The 21,220-nt window shown below is 49.5% G+C and overlaps 9 protein-coding genes across 9 annotated transcripts; 6 read left to right on the top strand and 3 right to left on the bottom strand.

Moving 5' to 3' along the window:
• Positions 1-704: 704 nt before the first annotated feature.
• AKAW2_40340A (uncharacterized protein) lies at positions 705-1,523 on the top strand (the record flags this gene model as incomplete). The annotated part of the gene is made up of 3 exons (XM_041688658.1): positions 705-896; positions 960-966; positions 1,054-1,523. The coding sequence occupies 3 exons, from the start codon at positions 705-707 to the stop codon at positions 1,521-1,523; spliced, it is 669 nt and encodes a 222-aa protein (XP_041542420.1).
• A 754-nt stretch (positions 1,524-2,277) lies between these two features.
• On the top strand, positions 2,278-2,943 carry AKAW2_40339A (uncharacterized protein; the record flags this gene model as incomplete). Its single annotated transcript, XM_041688655.1, has 1 exon — positions 2,278-2,943. One exon carries the CDS (start codon positions 2,278-2,280, stop codon positions 2,941-2,943), a length of 666 nt encoding a protein of 221 aa, XP_041542419.1.
• A 939-nt stretch (positions 2,944-3,882) lies between these two features.
• AKAW2_40338S (uncharacterized protein) lies at positions 3,883-4,798 on the bottom strand (the record flags this gene model as incomplete). Its single annotated transcript, XM_041688654.1, has 2 exons — positions 3,883-4,295; positions 4,396-4,798. The coding sequence occupies 2 exons, from the start codon at positions 4,796-4,798 to the stop codon at positions 3,883-3,885; spliced, it is 816 nt and encodes a 271-aa protein (XP_041542418.1).
• Positions 4,799-5,412: 614 nt separating this feature from the next.
• On the bottom strand, positions 5,413-7,793 carry AKAW2_40337S (alpha/beta hydrolase family protein; the record flags this gene model as incomplete). Its single annotated transcript, XM_041688653.1, has 3 exons — positions 5,413-7,366; positions 7,418-7,687; positions 7,756-7,793. 3 exons carry the CDS (start codon positions 7,791-7,793, stop codon positions 5,413-5,415), a joined length of 2,262 nt encoding a protein of 753 aa, XP_041542417.1.
• Positions 7,794-8,772: 979 nt separating this feature from the next.
• Positions 8,773-11,895, bottom strand: AKAW2_40336S (putative DNA repair protein Rad4; the record flags this gene model as incomplete). The annotated part of the gene is made up of 4 exons (XM_041688652.1): positions 8,773-10,535; positions 10,587-10,920; positions 10,978-11,181; positions 11,341-11,895. The coding sequence occupies 4 exons, from the start codon at positions 11,893-11,895 to the stop codon at positions 8,773-8,775; spliced, it is 2,856 nt and encodes a 951-aa protein (XP_041542416.1).
• Positions 11,896-12,249: 354 nt separating this feature from the next.
• AKAW2_40335A (uncharacterized protein) lies at positions 12,250-13,856 on the top strand (the record flags this gene model as incomplete). The annotated part of the gene is made up of 3 exons (XM_041688651.1): positions 12,250-12,291; positions 12,352-12,642; positions 12,699-13,856. 3 exons carry the CDS (start codon positions 12,250-12,252, stop codon positions 13,854-13,856), a joined length of 1,491 nt encoding a protein of 496 aa, XP_041542415.1.
• A 466-nt stretch (positions 13,857-14,322) lies between these two features.
• AKAW2_40334A (homoserine O-acetyltransferase family protein) lies at positions 14,323-15,915 on the top strand (the record flags this gene model as incomplete). Its single annotated transcript, XM_041688650.1, has 1 exon — positions 14,323-15,915. One exon carries the CDS (start codon positions 14,323-14,325, stop codon positions 15,913-15,915), a length of 1,593 nt encoding a protein of 530 aa, XP_041542414.1.
• Positions 15,916-16,254: 339 nt separating this feature from the next.
• Positions 16,255-16,494, top strand: AKAW2_40333A (uncharacterized protein; the record flags this gene model as incomplete). The annotated part of the gene is made up of 1 exon (XM_041688649.1): positions 16,255-16,494. One exon carries the CDS (start codon positions 16,255-16,257, stop codon positions 16,492-16,494), a length of 240 nt encoding a protein of 79 aa, XP_041542413.1.
• A 333-nt stretch (positions 16,495-16,827) lies between these two features.
• GPI13_1 (mannose-ethanolamine phosphotransferase GPI13) lies at positions 16,828-20,113 on the top strand (the record flags this gene model as incomplete). The annotated part of the gene is made up of 2 exons (XM_041688648.1): positions 16,828-17,057; positions 17,134-20,113. 2 exons carry the CDS (start codon positions 16,828-16,830, stop codon positions 20,111-20,113), a joined length of 3,210 nt encoding a protein of 1,069 aa, XP_041542412.1.
• Between the last annotated feature and the right edge of the window lie 1,107 nt (positions 20,114-21,220).

Raw genomic sequence — 21,220 nt, 5'->3', positions numbered from 1 at the left:
TAGTCAGTAGCTGACGTCGGCCACAATGGAGATAATAGTGATGGATCGGAGATCTGAGTCCTAGTCTCAGGAGCATCATGATATCATCCCTCTAGATACCAGGACAGAAGTGACCTTGCAACCAGAGACAAGGTGGTTGCACTGTACCTTCCCATCGCTATATATTGTATGATCACGTGATCTGACGCCAACCCCCCATTCAGCATCCGGTCGCAGCAACATTGCGAAATACCGAAAGCCTTCATTGAAGCATCAGCTAGAACTCATTTCCATATCCCCTCGTAAGGCTTTACCGCTGCCCCTACTGTTACAGTATGCAAGGGAGAAAGAGAAAAATAGGAAAGGAAAAGCCAGCCACCACAACGCGGGCGGGGAAATTTCCCCTTTGGCATCACCGCCCCAAAACAGTAACACTCGGACTCTATTTCAACCTCACCTCTTGGAACAAATTCTGCAGCAATGCCATTAGCGGGCCATAAATCCACTCCATTTTTCAAAATGGACCAACAAGATGAGCGATCATCCAATGGGGGGAGTTGGAAGGCCCCAGAAACCAAGCTATTCCAACATTCGTGGCCTGAGGTGGGTGAACCATTCCCGTGCACGGCGCACCTACTATAGACATTCTGCATGTATCATGAGCTCACCATTCGCCTTGTCCTGAATGGCGATGTTATGCTTCCTATATACATGAACAACTGTAGATGGCTTACACTGTCTATCATTACTATCAGATTTCTAAACAACATGATATTATGCTGTCGTCGCATCTAGAGATGTTGCACCAGTTGAAGAGTCAAGTCCACTCACACGGAGAGGAATTCCAACTGGTATCCAACATGGTTGATAAAACTAAGAGACTGATTGCTCAGTTTGATATACTTAAGAAACGTGTGGTAGGTCGTAGCTACTTCCTTCTTGCCTACTTCTGTCCGTGCTGTGGTTAACCAATCTGGCAGGTGCCAAGTGAGTTTTTCTAAGCTTACCCGCTTCCTCTGACGGGTATAATACAATACCACAGCCTAGTACAAAGAAAAGTAACCGTCCTTATAGAGCTCAATACAACAACACCGGAATCGGACACTCGTTCGTCAGAATCCATGTCGACGTCAAACAGTCGAAAGGAGCTAAAAAAAGAGCAACTCAAACGTCATGCCGACCACATGTATGACCCGGAAGAAGACGGAGGGGCAGCATCAGCAGCAGCGGGAATCCAAGACCCCCTGACTGCAAGGTTCCTAGCTGTCCACTCTAGCAAACGAAAACGTATCGACGAATTTATTCCTGGAGCTGATGAAGACATAAGGCGTTCCTCACCTCTATCAGTGGAGACCGAGGATATCTCAGAGGAGGTACAGCGAAGACTGAAGATCAAGGAGGAACAACGCAAAAGACGGGAGACCTCGAAAGTGGACAAACGCAAGAGGGACAGTTTGACATCTAACGGAAGCACATCTTCGGCCAGAACCGGGACGAAACACACTAGGAAGAAGGCTAGAATTGGGACGAAGTGGAATCGTTAGCCGATGATAAGTCCGGATGTGTAACCCCAGATTACCCCGGACTTACCCCTACACTTTTCTCACCACTATTCTTAGGCAAGGGCCAGGCAAACTGAGTTCGGCAAGCAGGGGCCTAGCCATTGGGTCGTACTATTGGCTAGCCCTATGTACTATATCCAGAAACCTTATTGTTAGCGGAAGAGATATTAATAGCCCGTTCCTGGAGGCCAGCCCTATCGGACCCACGGTAGACTATCTAGATATTCTCTACAATAGTCCTTATACTTCGCTCCGTTGTAATGCTGAACTCAGGTATACGAAGTTTTCAGGAGACTCTGGGGGTATAAGTAGGCCCCCCGATTTCCCAGGGCCATTCTGAAATCTTTCCTTTCTCCAACGTCTCCGAAAAAAACTGGAACGTTCAAACCAAATCTGCTTTCAACTGTTCAAATCTGCTTTAACTGTTCTGCGTTGCTTTTAACAAATCCCTAATACTACAAACTCCGAAATCACCCCCATTCTCTAGAGATACGAAAAACATCTCTACAAATCTGCTTTTATTGTTCTCCTATACTCAAACAACCGAAATCCACCTCCTACTTCTCGAGAGATCCGTACAAGTCTCTCCTATAACCTATACTTCTTACATCATCCATCCACCTCATACTCCTCGAGAGATCCGAAAACGTCTCTCCATATATCTCTACCCACCTCTACTATCTCTACTATTCCTCATCACCTATCTCCCTCTATTCGCCTCCTTGAACCAGTCAACATGGCTGCTCCTCCCGCCTCAAACTTCTTCTACCACACCCGCCCCGGCAAACAAAACAGCCGATCTCCTCCTCGTCGATTCAGACCTAATGGACCAAAACAATCTCCTCCATCCATCCGTACCAACAACACCCCCTCCAACGCTCCTCAACATCAGAGGCAGCCGAACCTTCACTACAAGTCAAACTCTGGCATCTCCAAGCCAGCACCTCGAAAGCCTCATCGCGACGTCGATGGAGACATCTCCATGACTGACGTCTTCGTCAAGCCTCAACCTCAAAAGAGGCAGCCTCCTCCAACCAAGACCCAACCAAACACTGGCCGTAAAGCCAACTACATCAACTACATCAACAACCGCAAATCAACCGACGGGGATACCATCATGCTCGACGCATTCCCCATGTCTCAGAATCTCAAGAGACAACTCAACAACACCAACCACACCAATACACCTCCCCAATACCGACGCGGCACACCCATTAAGACCGCCCCTCAGAGACCATTCTCTAAGGACCTCGATGGGGACACACCCATGTTCGACATCCTCGACATGGCCCCCACCCCAGTCAATCTACCCGTCCTCCAACCGATACAGCTACCATGCTACCCAATAACCAACCTTCCCGTCGACTTCGACGGCGACTCCATGATGCTCGAAGCCTTCTAAGGCAGTAAGTACCCACCTCAATCTTCATCAACCTGCATACACACATACTAATATATCCTAGGCATCCCAACACACCAACCAAGTCTAAAGGACACCCAGCGGAGGAATTCAAGAAAATCTGGGAACTCCATGTATAACATGAATTTGTTTTGATTATAATATTTGTGGGGACGTACAAGTACCAGCATGTCACCAAGAAGGGGGCGAACTCAAGGCCCGAGCGGAGGAACATCTATGAAACTTTGGGGATCAATCTTCTTCCTGTAATTTCCTTTTTACTCTTTTTATCTTATCTTTGTGGGGGCGATTCAGCGAAGCATGTTCTCATTTCCTTATTGTCTATTGTCATGTATGGCGTCGTGCACCCCGGTCCAGGTTTTCATCCTATATCACTGAAGACTAAAGACGGTGGTAGGTGTTTTCCCTGGATTCCGCCTATCAGGTTTGCCCGAATGGGGGGGTTGCCTTAGCCTTTAGTTCTACTCTTGAGTTAAGAGATAATCAAAAAGGATCTCACTCGCAGTTTGGTTTCTTGTATGTAGTTGTAGATTGTAGGTTATAGATTGTAGGCTGTTGGTATGTGTATGGTTGAGGTACTTCTGATTTGATATAGTACTGTAGGAAGGGCCGTGTAGTGTCAGGTGATTTTTCTGCTTACGAGATACTACAGGTTAAGAAGTAGCAGGTCATTTATTGCCTCCGTAGGGGTGTTAGTGCGTGGACTAATGATAGTTCGTTGTATGATATCTGGATGACTATAGTAGAGTAGCTCTTTTGTTCGGTCGATTCGGCCATGTTTATTACTTAAATACTGCTATGTACCTATGAACAGCACAACACCGCCAAATCCATCATTTCGCTCGCTTTAATACAAACAAAACTAGAATGCAAAACGGTATAGAAAACGTGCAACCCCTTGCTTATCCCGAAATTAAGCCCCTACGCTTCAACCGCGCCGGGGGAGATGGCAAGGATCACAACAAAAGCGGTAACAATCAGAGCAGCAGCTACAAAGGCTGTCAATGCAACACTGCCACGGCTGGCCGGGAATTTGCCCCTAATAATCCAATACTGGCTTTCAAAATAGCGGTGGAATCCAACCAGTAGAATCAAAATTGCAACTCCAATGAAAGTGGTCCCTAACGGCTTACCGATGCTCCGAAGGCGTGCAGAGGCAGATGTCACCCCTATTGGCGTGGAATCATAAGCGGCAGATGGCAAAAGATAATTTTGAGCGGAAAGATTGGCATTTGCGTTCGTCCCGGCACTATTAAGACGAAATAACTGGGTTACTGCGATGCCAATCGATGCAAAGGCTAACGATGTCCGCAGCCATGCCAAAAAGGTTCGTTCTAAGGGTAAGAAAGGGAATCCGGTTAACGAGGTCGTACACGGACGGGGTGAGAAAAAAAGCAAGAAAAGAAAAGCAAAGCAACAACGGACTAAGCATACCCAGAGCGAGATGATCTCGGGCCACACTGCCTTTATTTTCTAACTCCAGGCTTCCATATCGATCTGCCAGCCGGCTATACCACGAGCCGTGCGGTTCTTCCGAGTCACACTGAGAATTCTGCTGACCGGGATCCCGTGAGACCGTGTTATTGTTTGTTGATCCCGAGTCCCTGTTCCGTAGACCGTCGGTAGAATGATAGTTGCGCCGAGATGTGTCAGAGTTGCTCACGATCGGAGTGACCTCGTTGACCGGTTGCGATTGGCCCTGGTCAGGCACGGTGACCGTTTCGAAGGCAGCCATGCGGTGTGGCTCACGATGAGACGAATGGGATGAAGATCGTTGCGTGGGAGATAAGACGTTGGCCTGCCTGGCGTAAGGCGCGGTCAAATCAGAGGATTCCATGATGGCGTGCTCGCGGGATCGCAGGGTTTATCAGACTAGATTTGATGCTAGGGCGGGAGTCTGGATCTTTTCCTCAAATGGAGCAGGTGGATAGATAACTAGCGGATGTCCCCAGCTTCTGAGCGGTGGAGTTACGCTGATCGGATCCGTTGTACGAGCTTGATAGATGGGTAAGGGACATCCACACTGTGATAACAAAGGAAGAAGTAGAGATTCAGAAGGACTGTCCTCAGCTCGTCCCCTCCTCCTTAGAGTGTGTGTGTGGCATGGAGCAGCCTGATGGGAAAGAAAGAAAAAAGAAAAAAAATTATTAATTTGTTCGCTCTTTTCCTCTAACAGGCCATCACGCGCTCCAAGCCAGAAGGAGTATAGCCAGTGGTGTCGGACATGCAGCTAGTCTCGCCGGTGATCACATGGAGCGATCGCACTACGCCCTGCTGGGCCATGGCGTCATAACCCGCGTTCAACTTTTGCTTGGTTGCTTCCGCGGGTAAGCGGTCAGTCATCAGTCGGTCTGTCGGTCTTATTGAGGCCTCAGGCCAACTGACCACATACCTGTAAGATTGCAACCAAGAAGGGAAAAAAATAAAATACAGGAATCATGCCTCTACAGTCTAGACATCAACATCCAGTACCCTCCCCTCTTCCCTTCTCCCCAGCCACTGTGGTTCATTGCGAGCTGGCTGCAACGCCAACCCATCCTCCATTCCCACATATTTATTGCACCATCCAATCACATTCTGATACCAGACCAAACTGTTCTCCCTCCCCAGGACAAAATGGTTCTCATCCGGAAAATTTAAATACCGTGTATCTATCCCTTTCATTCGACAAACGGTATAAGCGGCCGATGCAGCCGTAATAGGGCACCGGAAATCTCGATCCGAATGGATCAGAAGCAATGGTGTTGACCAATTACTGAGATACTCGGCTGGGTTATACCGTCGCCAGATCTCCTTTACGCTGGGTTCGTCACGGCCAGCATCCGGGGCATTGGAGAAGTATGGCGAACCGAAGGAGCGCGTCAGCTCTTGCACTTGACCCAGATCATCACTCAGAAGCTCGGAAACAACGTCAAAGATGCCGTCGTGGCTGACCAGAGCTCTGAGCCGCTTGGCGAGAGGCTGTCCTGCCAAGAATAGTGCCAGATATCCCCCATAGCTTCCGCCCGCGGCTACGGCTCTATCAACATCGCACTTGGTCGACAGGTTTTGTTCAATCCAGTTGAAACAGCGCTCGACATCGTGGTAAGGGTGTCCTCCCCACTGCAGTGCGACTGCTCGTGCAAATTCGGCCCCGAACGAGTCGGATCCAGTGAAGTTGGGGATCGCAACGATGTACCCTTGTTCCGCTAGGAGGACTGCATTCCAGCGCCAGGTCCAGGCATCCTTGCTAGCGGAATTGGGCCCGCCGTGCATAAAGATAAATAGGGGATGCTTTTCAACGGACGTGGCGTCGTACCGAGATGGCTTTACGATCCAGCACTGCACTGGAGTCTTGCCATCCGGGCCGCCAGGAAATGTTATTGATTCAACTTGTTTGTCCGAAATTCCGAAATAGGCTCCGTGAGAGGAGGACGAGTAGATGACTCGGCTGCTTTGAGATGCAGGATCATTGTATACAGGAGGAGTGACAATTGTGAACAATCCCTGATCTATGAATGATGAAGAGGTGGCCAGTAACCGGTTCTCCGAGGAACTCCGACCCAGCTGATATAGTGATGAGACGGAGCCAGGTATTTCTAAAGCAACTGGTTCCACACTCTGTGCTCTGTCTTGAACAGTAGTGGTCGGGAGAACCACTAGGAACACACGAGTTTTTGCTTGATGATCCGCAATCAGATACAAAGACGCGCCGTCATTTGCCCACAGAATGTCGTCTGGGAAGACATCCCAGTTCTGACTCTGACCGAATGAACTTACCGTCCGAAGGATTAATACTATACTCAACGTCTCTGTGTTTAGCAAGACAATGCTCTTTTGCGACCACTCCTCGCTGTCCTGGTCAACTAGAAAAGCGATCACTGGGTCCCGAGGCGCAAATCTCGGGGCTGCTGCGATATCTGCATGATCGGGAACCTTTATTTTCTTCAGCGCAGGTAAGTCGGTCTCCTCGAATGTTGACAATGGAATAAAATATAAGCAGCTTTGCGATCGTCTCCATTCTATATCCACTGGATCTGCTGTTGCAAAGACAATCCCATAAGATGAGATGTCGAAATCCGGGGAGCTTTGTGAATTGGAATAAAGGGGTACCACTAGGCCTGTTCCTCGTAGAGCATTGACGGGGCCTTTAGTAGAAAGCTGCCACTGTTTGGAATCCAAGTCAAGCTTCAGGACTGTATACCAAATAACCGATCTATATTGGTCAACATATGAGTCCCATCTTTTGGGACGACTATGAGTCCATTCCCGGGCGGTCGTATGAGTCTTGTCTGCTTTGAGGATGTTGTACAGATTCTGTTCGGCATCTGCGGGTGCTGTGAAGACCAGTGCTATGTCACCGTTGTCCAATGATTTGGTCTTCAAGTTCCCTGGTTTAGCGTCAATAGTACCAGCCAAATATGGTCTGAGAAACGTTGTCAGAAAGATCAAGTCGTCATGGAGAAGACAGTCTTACCGGGTGTTGTGGTAGGCATCGCCAATCCATAATTCGGTGTTGTTCTTGCCTTCTCTTTGCCAAAGAAGTGACGAACCGGACAGCCAGCGAAACGAAGACTCCTTGGGATCATTGGTGTACCGAGTGGACTCGCCGGTTTCTAAGTTGAGCAGCTTGACCTCAGAGAAATCTGCGTGGGTGTCAAGATCGTATGTTGAGACAGTATAGATCGCCACTTTTCCCTCATCGTTCGGTACTGCTGATGATGGCCTTGGGGCGGTGATCAATAACCTAGCGAGCCTGTGGTTAGAGCTTGGTACTTCCAAGCTTTGTTTAAACTAACAGCTGGGAATGCGTACTCAGGAGAGAACTTTGAATGCTTTGAATGTTTCGACATTGTGAAAGGCGATGATAGTAGAGTGATAGTGCCTGATGAACAAGTCAGGCCGCACGAGATGGACAAGAGTGGAATGGGGACAACTGCAATAAGCAATTGAGGGGGAAACCCCACTTTCAAGAGTACTACTACTACTTTGATAACAACCGGAGCTCCGATGGTGATTGACAAAAGCACGGAGAGGCTAAACCCACCCGAGTTAGCAAACTATCCTTAAAGGATGCAAAGGATTGAGGAAGTAAGCCTGATTAACAATCAACCTGTCATACGGCCACATACAATATTTCGATCTGACGATGCACCGATCACCTGAATATTTGCCCTTCCTCGCCTTCTGGTGGGAACTTGGGCCTAATACCTTTTAGAAAAGAATCCATCTAGTTGAGATACAACCTTTTGTTGCATTGGCATCATCATATCTCTCAAGGCACAATGCCTAAACCCCTAAGTGAAATTTCGTTTGATTGCCTCGCCATTCTTAGTGACACTGTCGCCTTTCCAATGGCGTGCTCTGTTATCGAAATCACAACAAATACACCTTTTCTGAATCCTTGAGTCCGATGTGTTTCGACATACTGACATCTCTATACTTTAGGGTTATAATATAGCTTGGTGAACTTCAGAGGTAATTATAGACGCCGGTATGCTTCTATAGCACGCAGGCCTCCGTAGATGGTTTAGTGATGGATCAGAAAAGAAAGAGAAAACTGCTATTCCAGTTTCACGGACTTCTGTAAGCTAGCATATAGTAACTCTCGCTCTACCCTTATTCATTGGCCTGAAAAACTCGGAATGGCTATTCTTACGATGAACAAGAAAGCAACATATAAATTACAAAGGACTGTAGAACCATGATGATGATGATGATGATGATGATCTAGTATTACATGCATAAGAATATGACGTGCTATTTAGTAGTAATACAAATCGCGTTGTCGTGGCGGCTATGATTAACCCACAAAGTCTAGCTATGATACAGTTAATCGGACATCAACCACTCCGGGATAGCGTCATCGTCTTCGGGGTCTTGTGATAGTAAAGAGGTCTCTTCGTCGCTGTGCGTTTCTTGGCTGGTGATGCTAGGGGTCGGAGAGCGGGAATCATCTGCTTGTACAGCGATCTGAGGATGTGTGGTGCCCGAAATTGCTGTAGTGGATCTGATGATGGCGGCCTCGGAATTCTGAGGAGCAATCTGAGGTGTGATATGCCCCAGGTCCTCTTTCGTCCCGTCAGACAACAGTCCCGGATCCTTACTCCTGAAGTCTTGATTCGGGGCTGTCTGGCCTGCAGATTCAAGCTTTGGAGTGACAACCAGGTCATATTGAGGGAGTACCGAGCGATTCTTTTGCAATTCTGTGACGTTACTATTTGGTTGAGGTGAAGACACTTGGTCCACGCTGGCTTCAGGAATGAAGCCTCCACCAAGCATATCCGTCTCTGTAGCCGAAAGAGACATGTCTCTGCCTGTAGTGCCTGTAGGTCCTGATGTTTCATCTCGAGAGGGGCCAATCCAGTCCATTACAGAAGCCGGACTGTTCATCTCTTGCTCCGACTCCGGAATGAAGCCGCCGCCTGACTCTTCCGGGTCCTCGGATTCCTTCAAGTTTCCGATCCTTCCCGGCTCATCTGCCTCACGTTCACCTTCTACTGCATAGCCTTTGACTCTCTCCGCAATGCGCAGTTTCAGCAGCAGATGCTTCCAAGCCTGTAGTGTTTCAGCAGACTTCCTATCTAATTCAGCCTGCAACTTTTCTCCCTCCAGACAGTTTAGCACTTCTTCAAGTGCTTCTCGATACTCAGTGGCAACGACAATCCCCTGCAGGATCGCGGTTCCATGGCGCCCCTTGAAGCTGAAACCGGTGACAGCATCTGCATAGTCAATTGCAAGGATCTTAGCAGCTTGACGGGCGTCGGGATGAGCGATATGCACACCGCCTGGAGGCACCATGCTGGGTACATAGACATCCAGATTCCCATAGATATTCTTGGGTATTCTCCCTCCAACTACTGGCGGGGGCTGATACACTTGTGTCTGATAATAAGCGTACAGAGGTGTGTCGGAGACAGAGTTATCCTCCTCGTCACTGAGCCTCCCCATCTGTGGCTTCCTTGAGGTGACGCGCTTCAACGGTTGCTCGCCTGTCTTAATGTCGCGTCCCAGGCGATACCAGCGATCTGCACTACGTAGAGCATGTACATCGGATCGGCGATATACGGGCTCCAAGACCTGATTCTTCGACGCTGATTTACCCAGACTAACCTGCCCGATGATCCGTTTAGGAAAGACAACCTCATGTCGCCGAAGGTGCCTTTCAAGGGCATAGACCGGGTGGTCCTTGAAGTCTTGGATATTCCGGGGCATTGGTTCAGCCGCTGTCTTGGAAGTAAGCTCGCTAATTTCCAGTTGATCCCGGTCTTCCAAAAATGGCTTTTCGTAGAACCGCAACACTCTCTTCCACCAGTTAGCATGGTTCCCCACGGACTCAACTCGATGTTTGTGAGTTTTGGCGTTAAAGGCCTTCGCATAGCGCCTGGTGACATCTCTAACAGAGGCATCATCCTCAAATGCTACCACATAGCTCAGAAGATTGTACGAATCGTTTGCTGGAGGCTCGAATTTAGAAGGCTTTGCCATAGACTTGGTAACCAAGGCATCGACAGGTATCCATTTATTTACTGCTTCGTTAAACGCTTCAATCCAGAATACGGGGTGTGATGATTCACGGAAGGGCCGGGGGGAACCTTTGGTATGCTCAGCTTCATGCTAGCTGGAACGATAGATGCCGAACTTACTTTGAGTAGGAGTCCCAGGGCGTCTGGCTGGTGTGAAGCGTGGCCGGGCTAATCTTTTCACAGTGGACCGTTGTGACGTTTGCGATTCCTCAGCAGTTGATTGGGTGAACCTTTCTGCAGACTCAGACACCGAAGCAGGTGGTGCCGCGTCCTTGGTTTTATCTCGAAATGGTAATGGCTGCAATGAGCAGACGAGTCTTGCTTCGACGCCCACGGACCGTAACAAAGCACAGAATAACTGGGCGCCGAAATCACGAGAACCTTGCATTGTTCGTGCTTGTTTCACAAAATCCTTCCTCGAGAGGAAGACCTCGGCATCACTTATTATGGATTGCTAACGAGAGGTCAGACACATTTGTGACATATACAACACCGAAGTCAGTTACAATACCACTCGTTGTTTGATACCATTAAGATCATCTATCCACGAAGGTCGTCTCAGTCCTGGTTTGGTTACCTTAAACCTTCTGTTGAAAATATCACTAGCATGGTTCAACCCATCAACGAAAGTTGTTGACCTGATTTGTTGTGGCCTGTTCTCGGACGGATGCAATAGTGATATGATATTTTTCGGCAATGTCCGTTTGAGGAAGCCCTATATAACGGAAACAAAGTCAGGTAAAGATTAGTTCCCTATCTATCATTCTCATTCAGTCGCCTTTCCCTTGGCCGCTTTCCCACATGTTCTTTTTCAAGACTCAAGCATGTATGCCTATTTACCGGATAAAGGTGGCTGAATCGGAATCGGACGTACCTGTAATTCCTCATCGTTGCACCAGAGATTGCGTATCTGCACGTGGCGCAGAAGGCAAAGTAGATGAACTTTATGGATACTTAATCGCAACTGCTTTTCGGCAGCGGTAATGCCCCTCCGCTTGGTAACTACCTTGCGCTTCTGATCCTCGGGCAGACCCAGGGTGACCTGAATCGAGGTATCGTCCGCGTGAACTGTATGTGGAGCTTGCTGAATATCAACTTCTTCCCATTCCATACCTGATTCTTCGGATGATGATGGTGAATCATACACCGTTTGGACAGGTTGTTCTGTAAAATAGCTGGCTTCTGGAGTACTAGCACCATCTTGATGTAAAGGCCAGGGTCCGGATACGGGATCGGGGCGGGTAAGCCTTCTTCTTTTGGGTAGTCGGGTACCATCTGGTCTGGAGGACTCTCTAGCTTCAGCCTCCGCCAACATCTCCCGGTAGATCTCTGGAATCTCATGATCTTGGTCTTCTCGCTGCCGCCGAGAATGGTTCGAAGCAGCTCCGGCTCTTCTGGAGCGAGTAGTGGGCCCACGACTCGCCATCATAGAGGGCCAGATGCAAGGTAACAAGACTTAATATCAGCATATGCCTCAAGCATTCTACTGTACTGGCTTCAAATTGTCGTTTGCGTTCTTACTCGGCAGGTGCACTGATGACGCTTATCCAGGCACGTGACATTATGGTTCACCCTGTTTGCCTGTCATCCGGGCCGTGCATTGTTCCGCGCCCTGCGGCTGAAAGCGGGGAGGAGGCTCTGTTTGTTCCTGTTTGTTTATCTTGCTTGTTTCGTTAACTTGCCGCGACCGCATTAACTACTACTATCACGAGATCCTCCGTCTATACCACATTGCTAGTCCGGCCTCCACCCCCTCACTATCTTTCCTGGCTCGATCATCGCCATGGAGCTTATCAATAATGGGACAGACTATACCATAGAAGATGTGTGGACATTACCCCTATCCTACAATGCCCAATGCAACTGTGTGAGCTAACACGCGCAGTGCCAAATGGCTCTCAAAACAGCGTTCTTTGAGCGCGAATATGACAGAACACTCGGAAAAACAGCACAACTCCTAGATGAGGAAAGGCGCCGCATCCTTCATGTCGACCAGCTTCTTCTGCGATTTGATAACGAAAACCTCCAACTGCAACTGAATCAATTTAAACAAGATCTATTACGAGCTAGGAATGCCGAGTCGGATATTCGTAATTGGTTGCAGGATGCCGTCCGGGAACGCGATCAGTTGCAGAGCTCAGCTCATACTGCAACTCACGAAATTGAGAGTCTTCGAGTATGACAGCACCCTCCGTCTTCGGAAATAGCCTTTATTGACCAAGGGTTTCACAGCGCGAATTGGCATCGATGAACAGCACAACCGCCGAATCTAGAAATCTCGTTACCGAAAAGCTGCGCCTGACAAAGGAGCTGGCTAACATGCAGTCAGAGGTCCACAGACTACAGCTGCAGGAAAATTCCTTCCAAGCACTGGTTACTGAGAAACAAGAGCTTGCCCGTCAGTTGAATACACTTAAGGTGGAATTCGAGAATGAAAAGCGCGCACACAGATCCACTATGGCGCAGGGAGCACAGCAAGCGGATGAAATATCTGTCTTGACTGCAAAGCTTGAGGAGCAACGCAAACAAATTGCAGCAGAGGCTCGGAAAGTGCCTGCTACTCAGCAACCGAATAACATGTGGCAGTCGGAGAAAGCTGCCCTGGAAGACAAAGTCGAATCACTGAACAGGAAATTACGGACCCTAAAGGATGAGCTGCGTCAAGCTCAAACCAGCAACCAAACCAGCCGATTTGAGACCAGCAACAGCAATGGTCCGTTAGAGCAAACGAGAAAAGTCCCCCTTAAAGACTTCTCATCCAGATTTGACCCTGGGTTGGATATCGCGACGCCGGGAGCAGTCCGTGTCAAGGAAGGGAAACGGCAACCCACTGCAGTTCCTGGCCAGAAATCTGCCTTCTCTATCACGCCATTTCTCAATCGCACCAATGGAAACCAGGAAACCTCTGGCGATACTCCAGACAATAGAGCGGGTGCTGATCGTCTCGGCAGCGATGACGAATCTGCGCTGGAGACTTCATACCTCGAGGACAAATTACATGTCAAGGAATCTGAAGCCGAGCCACGAGAACGCCGCCCTATACAGCCCAAGCAGCGCTTGGATAAATTTAAGCCGGCAATGAATTCTAGAAAAGCAAGCGGTTTGAGGCTAGATGATATTGATGATGACAGTGATATCGGATCCATTAGCACTCTTGTTGCGGATCAGCCGCAGGTCCGGACGAAACGCCGCAAGTTGGGGGCGCAGAGTAAGACTATATTGGATGAGGAAGAAGAGCTAGAGCCTGAGAATATTCGCAAACCGGGAAGGAAAATTGGTCTGAGTACAGGTCACACCAGCAGCTTACAGACTGCCCAAAGTGGGCCGCCTCGTGGATTTGGTGGCTTCGGCGGATTCTCTCCCTTGAAAAAAGAGAGAAAACGACCGTAAGAGTCAGAGACAAGCGTCTCCCCGAACACGTCATTCAAACTCCTTGATACTAAGTCTTCCGCGTCTTTTCTTGCGCAAGTTTCACCATAGGAATCTAATACTGTAATACTTTGTGTCAATTCACATTGGATTTTGACAAGGAAGTCAGATAAAATCCTGGAACAGTTTTCATGATGTCCTCTTTAACATTGAGGTATGCTGTCACGTAGTAGTACTCCGACTACTTAGTAGGCATCAGTAATTCTAGACTGGGATAGACTGTATTACTAATAAGCCACTGGGCATAGTCAACCAATCAGAGGCTGTAAAGATGACGCCATGGGAAGCTGCTGGACTCTGTGCCTCAGGCTGCCACGTGCGCCGCCTCCGCAATAATGCCGAAGATAAATTATTAACCCAAGTACTGCCTCTACTGACATTATCCGTGTCATCTCTTCCCTGTCGGTCAGAGAGTTGCTGTTGGCTTATGATGAATCCAATGGCTGCAGGCCGCACACTTCCGAGAGCTCTAAGAGCTTCTCGGCTTCTCAATCAGCATACGAGCTTGTCTACAATTACTGGAAGTCAGCGAACCCAGGTCTCTTTATCGGCATCATGTCCGGCAACATACAGGACCCTGCATACTACCCGATCGCAAAAGTCGACCAATGCTGCTGCGAGGGACTCGTCCAATCCCGCCATGTCTTTTCCGTGTCTCGATGCGCAGGATGCAAAGTCTGCCCAGCTCTCCGCACGATCCCTCCAGTCGGGCCCCGAACCTTCATATACCACTGGCAATCACCAAAAGTTTCACTGCGAACAACCCTTACTACTTGATTGGGGGGGTATACTTCCAGAGTTCGACATCGCCTACGAAACATGGGGCCACTTGAATTCTGACAAGTCGAATGCTATCTTACTGCACACCGGTCTGTCCGCGTCCAGTCACGCCCATAGCACGGAGGCCAACCCCAAGCCCGGCTGGTGGGAGAAATTTATCGGGCCTGGCAAACCTTTGGACACAAACAAGTACTTTGTCATCTGCACCAACGTCGTTGGAGGATGCTATGGTAGCACAGGGCCTTCGTCAGTGGACCCCTCTGACGGAAAGCGATACGCTACTCGGTTCCCTATCCTCACGATTGACGACATGGTTCGGGCACAGTTTCGTCTCCTGGACTCACTTAGCATCAACAAACTTTACGCCTCTGTCGGATCCAGCATGGGCGGTATGCAGAGTCTTGCTGCCGGTGTTCTTTTCCCTGAAAGGATTGGCAAGATTATCAGTATCAGTGGTTGTGCGCGAAGCCACCCCTACAGCATCGCCATGCGACACACCCAGCGACAAGTACTGATGATGGACCCGAAATGGGCCCGTGGTTTCTACTATGACTCGATTCCTCCGCATTCTGGAATGAAGCTGGCGAGAGAGATCGCAACCGTGACATACAGAAGCGGTCCGGAGTGGGAGAAGCGGTTCGGGCGCAAACGCGCAGACCCTAACAAGCAACCTGCTCTGTGCCCGGATTTCCTGATTGAGACATACCTGGATCACGCAGGAGAGAAGTTCTGCCTGGAATACGATCCTAACAGTCTGCTATACATCTCCAAGGCCATGGATCTGTTTGATCTCGGCCATGCTCACCAGACCGAGACCAGAGCTCGAAGAGCCGAGTTTGAGGCTGAAATTGCTGACGGCGGAAAGGCCCTGCACGAAAGCAATATCTCATGTAGTCTGACTCTCCCAGAGAAACCTTACGAGGAGCAACCCTCTGTAAACGCCTCCGCTCCTGCTATGGACCAGGCTGTGGGTGGTGGTGATATTGGAGCAGATGCTCCCCCGCAGGATCTTGTCGCCGGCCTTGCGCCGCTCAAGAACCACCCGGTTTTGGTCATGGGCGTTGCCAGTGATATCCTCTTTCCGGCTTGGCAACAGCGAGAAATCGCCCAGACCCTTCGGGCTACCGGAAACAAGAACGTCGAGCACATTGAACTTGGAGAGGACATTTCGCTCTTTGGGCATGACACGTTCCTTCTGGATTTGAAGAACATCGGCGGTGCGGTAGCCAAGTTCCTGTAACCAACGCAATCCGGAGCAACTGTTTGATTATTTTTTTCCCCCATGTGGTAATGAAGAAAGCGGGCGATGATTTGTGTTTAGCGCGATGTTCTGGTCTCCTTTCATTCTATGACTAGCTGTATATATTACATATTACCTCATTCCCTGCAATGCCCTGTATCTAGATACATTTCACACATCACGACGGAATACGATCATCCCCTAATCCTCGTGGAAATCATTTCCAACTCCCTAGTTATTATTAGTTAACTCTGCTAGCTACTAGTTTAGTCTCCTGTGGATTTACCTAATAGCATGGCTGTCCCGAAGCGGTAAGGTCCCACTGCCTCAGGGTTCAAAATGTTCCGAGCCGCTTCGGCCAATGACGATGTCCGAATTCCTGGGCTGGGATGCCGAAAACGCCGACTCCCTCTGAGCGGAGCGCATCTTCCGGCGCGGTGCCAGGAGACCTACGGCTTCCACTTCCCCAAGTCTTCCTCTCACCCCTCTTTGGTGCTTCTCGTCGTGGCTGTCCTTGGATGGCCTACCTCTTATCTTGGAATTGATGCTTCCCCACGTCTAATGGAGCTGTTACTGTAACTATGTCTGTGCTCTGTTGAATACAGTTCCCGGACAACCCGCACGACAGCTCCACGGTGGGCGAAAAAGAAAAATTCAGGAAAAAGGAAAAGCTACGATCCAGGCTCGCCTCCTTTTCAATTCAATGAGCTCGCCTTCAGGCCGCTGAATTCTCAACCGATCGATTCTCACATCGTCTATCTTCTCCTTGAAACGCCAGCTCGACAGCTAGAGCGGCCGAAGCCCTGCCCAATTGCAGTGAGGGACCTGGCACTTGCGCTCGGCGAAATACCTCCCTCTTAGCTTGTCTTCGACCAGCTCCGACTAATTACATTCAATTGCAACGCCCTCCTCATGGTATCCGTCACTAGTGGGGGCCCAGGGCTTGAAAGCCCGACCCTATCCGACTCGCGAAACGCCGGTCCGGCCTTATCGTCACGATCTCCGGAACGCAATGAACATCGGAAACCTCAGGTACCAAAGGCATTGGCTGGGGGCAGTGCGCAAGACAAATATATACAAGGCTTGGAAACTGAATTCAAATTCAAGCATCTAGGTGTGCTTGGTGTGCTAGGGTGGATATTGTATGCTTTTGTCTCTGCGTCCAAGCCGCTTCTTCTTTGGGGACCCGAGTTTTCTAACCTATCTGTGGTTCCCTAGGTTTTTGCATGTTGTCGGGATATTCTTCTTTACTAAAGGATTCCTGCTAACTCGCATGGTGTTGGAGAACAAGTCCTCCTGCGACGTACTCCCCTTCGACGAGGCAGCGACTGTAAGCAAGAAAGTCGATGGGTGTTGGCACCAGAAGTCGTTCGAGAAAGCCGTTGTGATCATCATCGATGCCCTACGCTACGACTTTACGGTACCCTTTGCTCCGAGCGCAGAGGCTGAGTCGGCACAGCTGTTCCATGACCACCTTCCCGTCTTATATGAGACAGCTGTCAATACCCCCGAAAATGCCTTCCTGCTTCCTTTTATCGCGGATCCGCCCACGACGACGCTGCAGAGATTGAAGGGACTCACAACTGGAACACTTCCCACGTTCATTGACGCTGGTTCTAACTTTGCCGGTACGGCAATCGATGAAGACAATCTGGTTGCGCAATTGCGCGCCGCAGGCAAGAACTTGGTCCAGCTTGGGGATGACACCTGGCACGCACTTTTCCCCGGCTACTTCGATCCTAATCTGACTCGCGCATTTGATTCATTCAATGTCTGGGACTTGCACACCGTTGACAACGGCGTGACTGCAAACCTCCTCCCGCTTCTGCATCCTGAAAATTCTACGAAATGGGATGTCATCTTCGGTCATTATCTCGGTGTCGATCACGCTGGCCACCGATATGGCCCGAATCATCAAGCTATGGCCGCAAAGCTCGATGAGATGGACCGGGTCATTCGCGAAATCATCGCCAAACTCGATGACAAAACGCTATTGGTGGTGATGGGTGATCACGGCATGGACTCCAAGGGAGACCACGGCGGTGAATCCAATGATGAGGTCGATGCGGCTCTATGGATGTACTCTAAAAGGGGCATCTTCGGCCGCACAAGTGCAGAAACAGCCAAACCTCCCATGCTCGCTCGCGATCGCTTTGTCCCTCAGATCGACCTTGTGCCCACGCTCTCCCTTCTTCTCGGAATGCCTATACCCTTTAACAACCTCGGCTCGCCGATCGAGGAGGCTTTCATTGGGCCCAAGGGGAACGATTGGAAAAACGTGATGTCTGTGAACCGGTTGACTTCCGCTCAGATCAAGAGATATCAGCGGGAGTACACAGCTTCGCGAGGTGCCGAGGACAGCCACCAATCCCAGTCCGAGGACCTTTGGAGCGCGGCTGAAAACAGCTGGCAGAAGCTTCCTAGGATCGGTCGGCCCAGTCAGGCAACTTTGCTTTCCGTTTCCGAGTCTTACAAGGACTATCAACGGTACACTCTCCAGCTTTGTCGTTCGTTGTGGGCTAAATTCGATGTACCGAGCATGCTCCAAGGTGTTGCGGTCCTTTCTGCCGGCATTGTCTTGCTGGTGTTCTATGCACGAAGCCTCAAAGCCGATCAGACGGACATTACCAAGTCTCTTCTTACTTCTGTTGGAACAAGCTCTGCTGTCGGTGTCGTCGTGGGTGCCTTTTTGTCGTTCTCGGGCTTTGTGGAGATGCCAGTAGTCGAATCATCCGCTCTGTTGGCCGCCGCGGGAAGCATAGTTGGCGCTTCATGGACCATTCTTGCCGGGTCGGCTGGTGTGTCCCTGCCTCTACCAAGCAGTCTCTGGGGCTGGTTGGCTGTTACCTTCACGATCACGCAGTCCATCGGATTCGCCTCCAACTCCTACACAATCTGGGAGGATGAGATTCTCCTATTTTTCCTCTCCACCTTCGGTGTCCTTGCGGGTGTATCCTCGATGCGACAGAAATCAACTGCCGACAGGGTTCTGGGCGTCTACCACTCCATCCTCTTCGTCATCCTCGGAAGGATTGCATCTTTCTCTCGCTTGTGCCGCGAGGAGCAGATGCCTTTTTGCCGTTCGACGTATTACGCATCTGCCACTTCTTCGACTTCTGCACCCTGGCAGCTCGCTGTACCATTCCTTGTGGCGCTTATCCTTCCCACTGTTGTACGGTCATTTTATGCCGGATCCAAGTCTTACGAAGGCGCCGCTACTCTCTGGATTGGTTTAGGGTTCCGACTGGGACTCTTCATAACTTCCGTCTTCTGGGTGCTTGAGGGGGCTGATGATGGCGAGTGGCTGCCTTTGAGCAAGGAGACATTGAAGTCAGTTAGGGTGTTCTTGGCCCAGCTCGTGCTAGCTCTCGCATTTGCCGCTGGGACAACAGCCTTCATCTATTCCAAGCCTTGCATCAGCATTAATGTCAGTCAAGGGAACACGGAACCGGAAAGCAAAGGCAAAAACCTCGCGCCACCCCAGCCAGCAGGACGCACCACCGTTACGATCCTCGGATTTGGCAACGTGCATGGAACTCGCTACTTCCTCCTCGTGGTCAATTTCTGTTTGGGGATCATCCTTCTGCAGAAACCCATGGGTCAGGGTGCCATGGGTCTTTTGCTTTGGCAAATTCTCTCACTGCTAGAAATTTTGGATACCAATGGTCTCGTCCTTGGCAATTCAGCTATTGGGCCGATAGTTTTGGCTCTTCTCGGCTCCTTCTATTACTTCAAGACTGGTCACCAGGCTACACTAAGCAGCATCCAATGGGAGACTGCCTTCATCCCTCTCTCCTCCGTTCAATATCCTTGGTCCCCAATTGTTGTGATCCTCAATACCTTCGGCGCACAAATTCTTACTGCAATCGCTGTTCCACTCACCGTTCTCTGGAAACGCCCTCTTCAACTCAGCGACCAATCCTCTTCGTCTCCGAAATCCAACAACCCTTCGATTAGACTCCTCTCTGATGTTGTGCGAGCCGCATGCACCTACATTCTCTACTTTGCGACTATTAACCTGGCCACCACCATGTGGGCTGGCCATCTTCGCCGGCATCTCATGCTGTATCGGATCTTCAGCCCTCGTTTCATGATGGGAGCCGCCGTGCTAGGAGTCGTGGACATTGTTCTCATCATTTTCTCCGTGGCTGGTGTGCGGTGGAGCACCTTGAGCGTAGGAGAGATCTTTGGGTGGTAGTGATCTCTTCTAGTTGATGGCGGATATTGATTCTCAGCCATCCTGGCTTTCCTTTGTTTACTGCCAGATGATACCCGAAACGTGAGTCCCCTTGCCTAACGTTCCGGCCTGAGGAAATCTGTAATTTATGGTATCCCCGTATACCGTTCTTTTTACAACTTTGGGGATGCTTGGATTGGTGAGAAAACTAGGCCGGAAAAACATTTTACACCCTTCCTTATATTTTCTTTTAGCTTGCATATATTTATATTCCTCGAATAATACATAACTTTGATCCAACTCCTAAGCACAGAAAATACTAAGCGGAACGTAATACCCGAGATTCCAAGTCAGGCAAGCGGCTTGCTGTTGATCCTGTCTACGTCAAGAAGACCCATGGAACTGACACGTTGGGGGCACCATCATGCCCGGGATAAGGTTTCATGTAGAAACCTGCTTGATAACAGCTGTGATCTCACACTTGATAGCCATATCAGCATATATGTTTCTGACCCATTTGGGTTGGCTAACCGATTGAATATTATTGTTCCGTCCAAGCGTTTCCGAACGTCATTACTTGCTTCCTGGTGGCTTAATCAATGACATAAAACAGCGCGTTTTCAGTCACAGCCCGCAAAAGGTAAGGTGAATACTACCCCAGGAGTGGTGGACAGTACAGATAAGCTTTATACAGAAGGCAAACTCAGACATACAATCAGGATTTTGGATGAAACTGCAGGTAGGGTTTTCCACGGGACCAATAAAATAGTACTACCTGTTCGCTATCTGAAAAAGAGTCGTGACAATGGGTGATATTCACACAGGGCTCTAAAGTGCTGGTCGTAATGCTGATTCTATTGATACATCAATCCACGGACCATAAAACCAGCAATGGGGGCCAATGGCCAAATAGGCGCAGGCAACTGTTCTGCGAGCTGTATGCCGCTTGGTTCCAGGATAAAGGAACATCCTATCAAATCGGCATTTCAATATTCTCATGCTTATGCAGATCCCGCAATACGATGTATCCAACAACCAGCCAGCCACAAGGACAACTGTAACCTGTTTCTCAATGTAGACAGGCATTGCATGTGCTCTGATCACGACATCGTATAGTGTCATGGGATT

Source organism: Aspergillus luchuensis, chromosome 4 (assembly GCF_016861625.1).
Source record: "Aspergillus luchuensis IFO 4308 DNA, chromosome 4, nearly complete sequence".
Lineage (NCBI taxonomy): Eukaryota > Fungi > Ascomycota > Eurotiomycetes > Eurotiales > Aspergillaceae > Aspergillus > Aspergillus luchuensis.
Note: the sequence above shows the minus strand (reverse complement) of the source record. Positions and strands in the feature narration are given on the sequence as shown.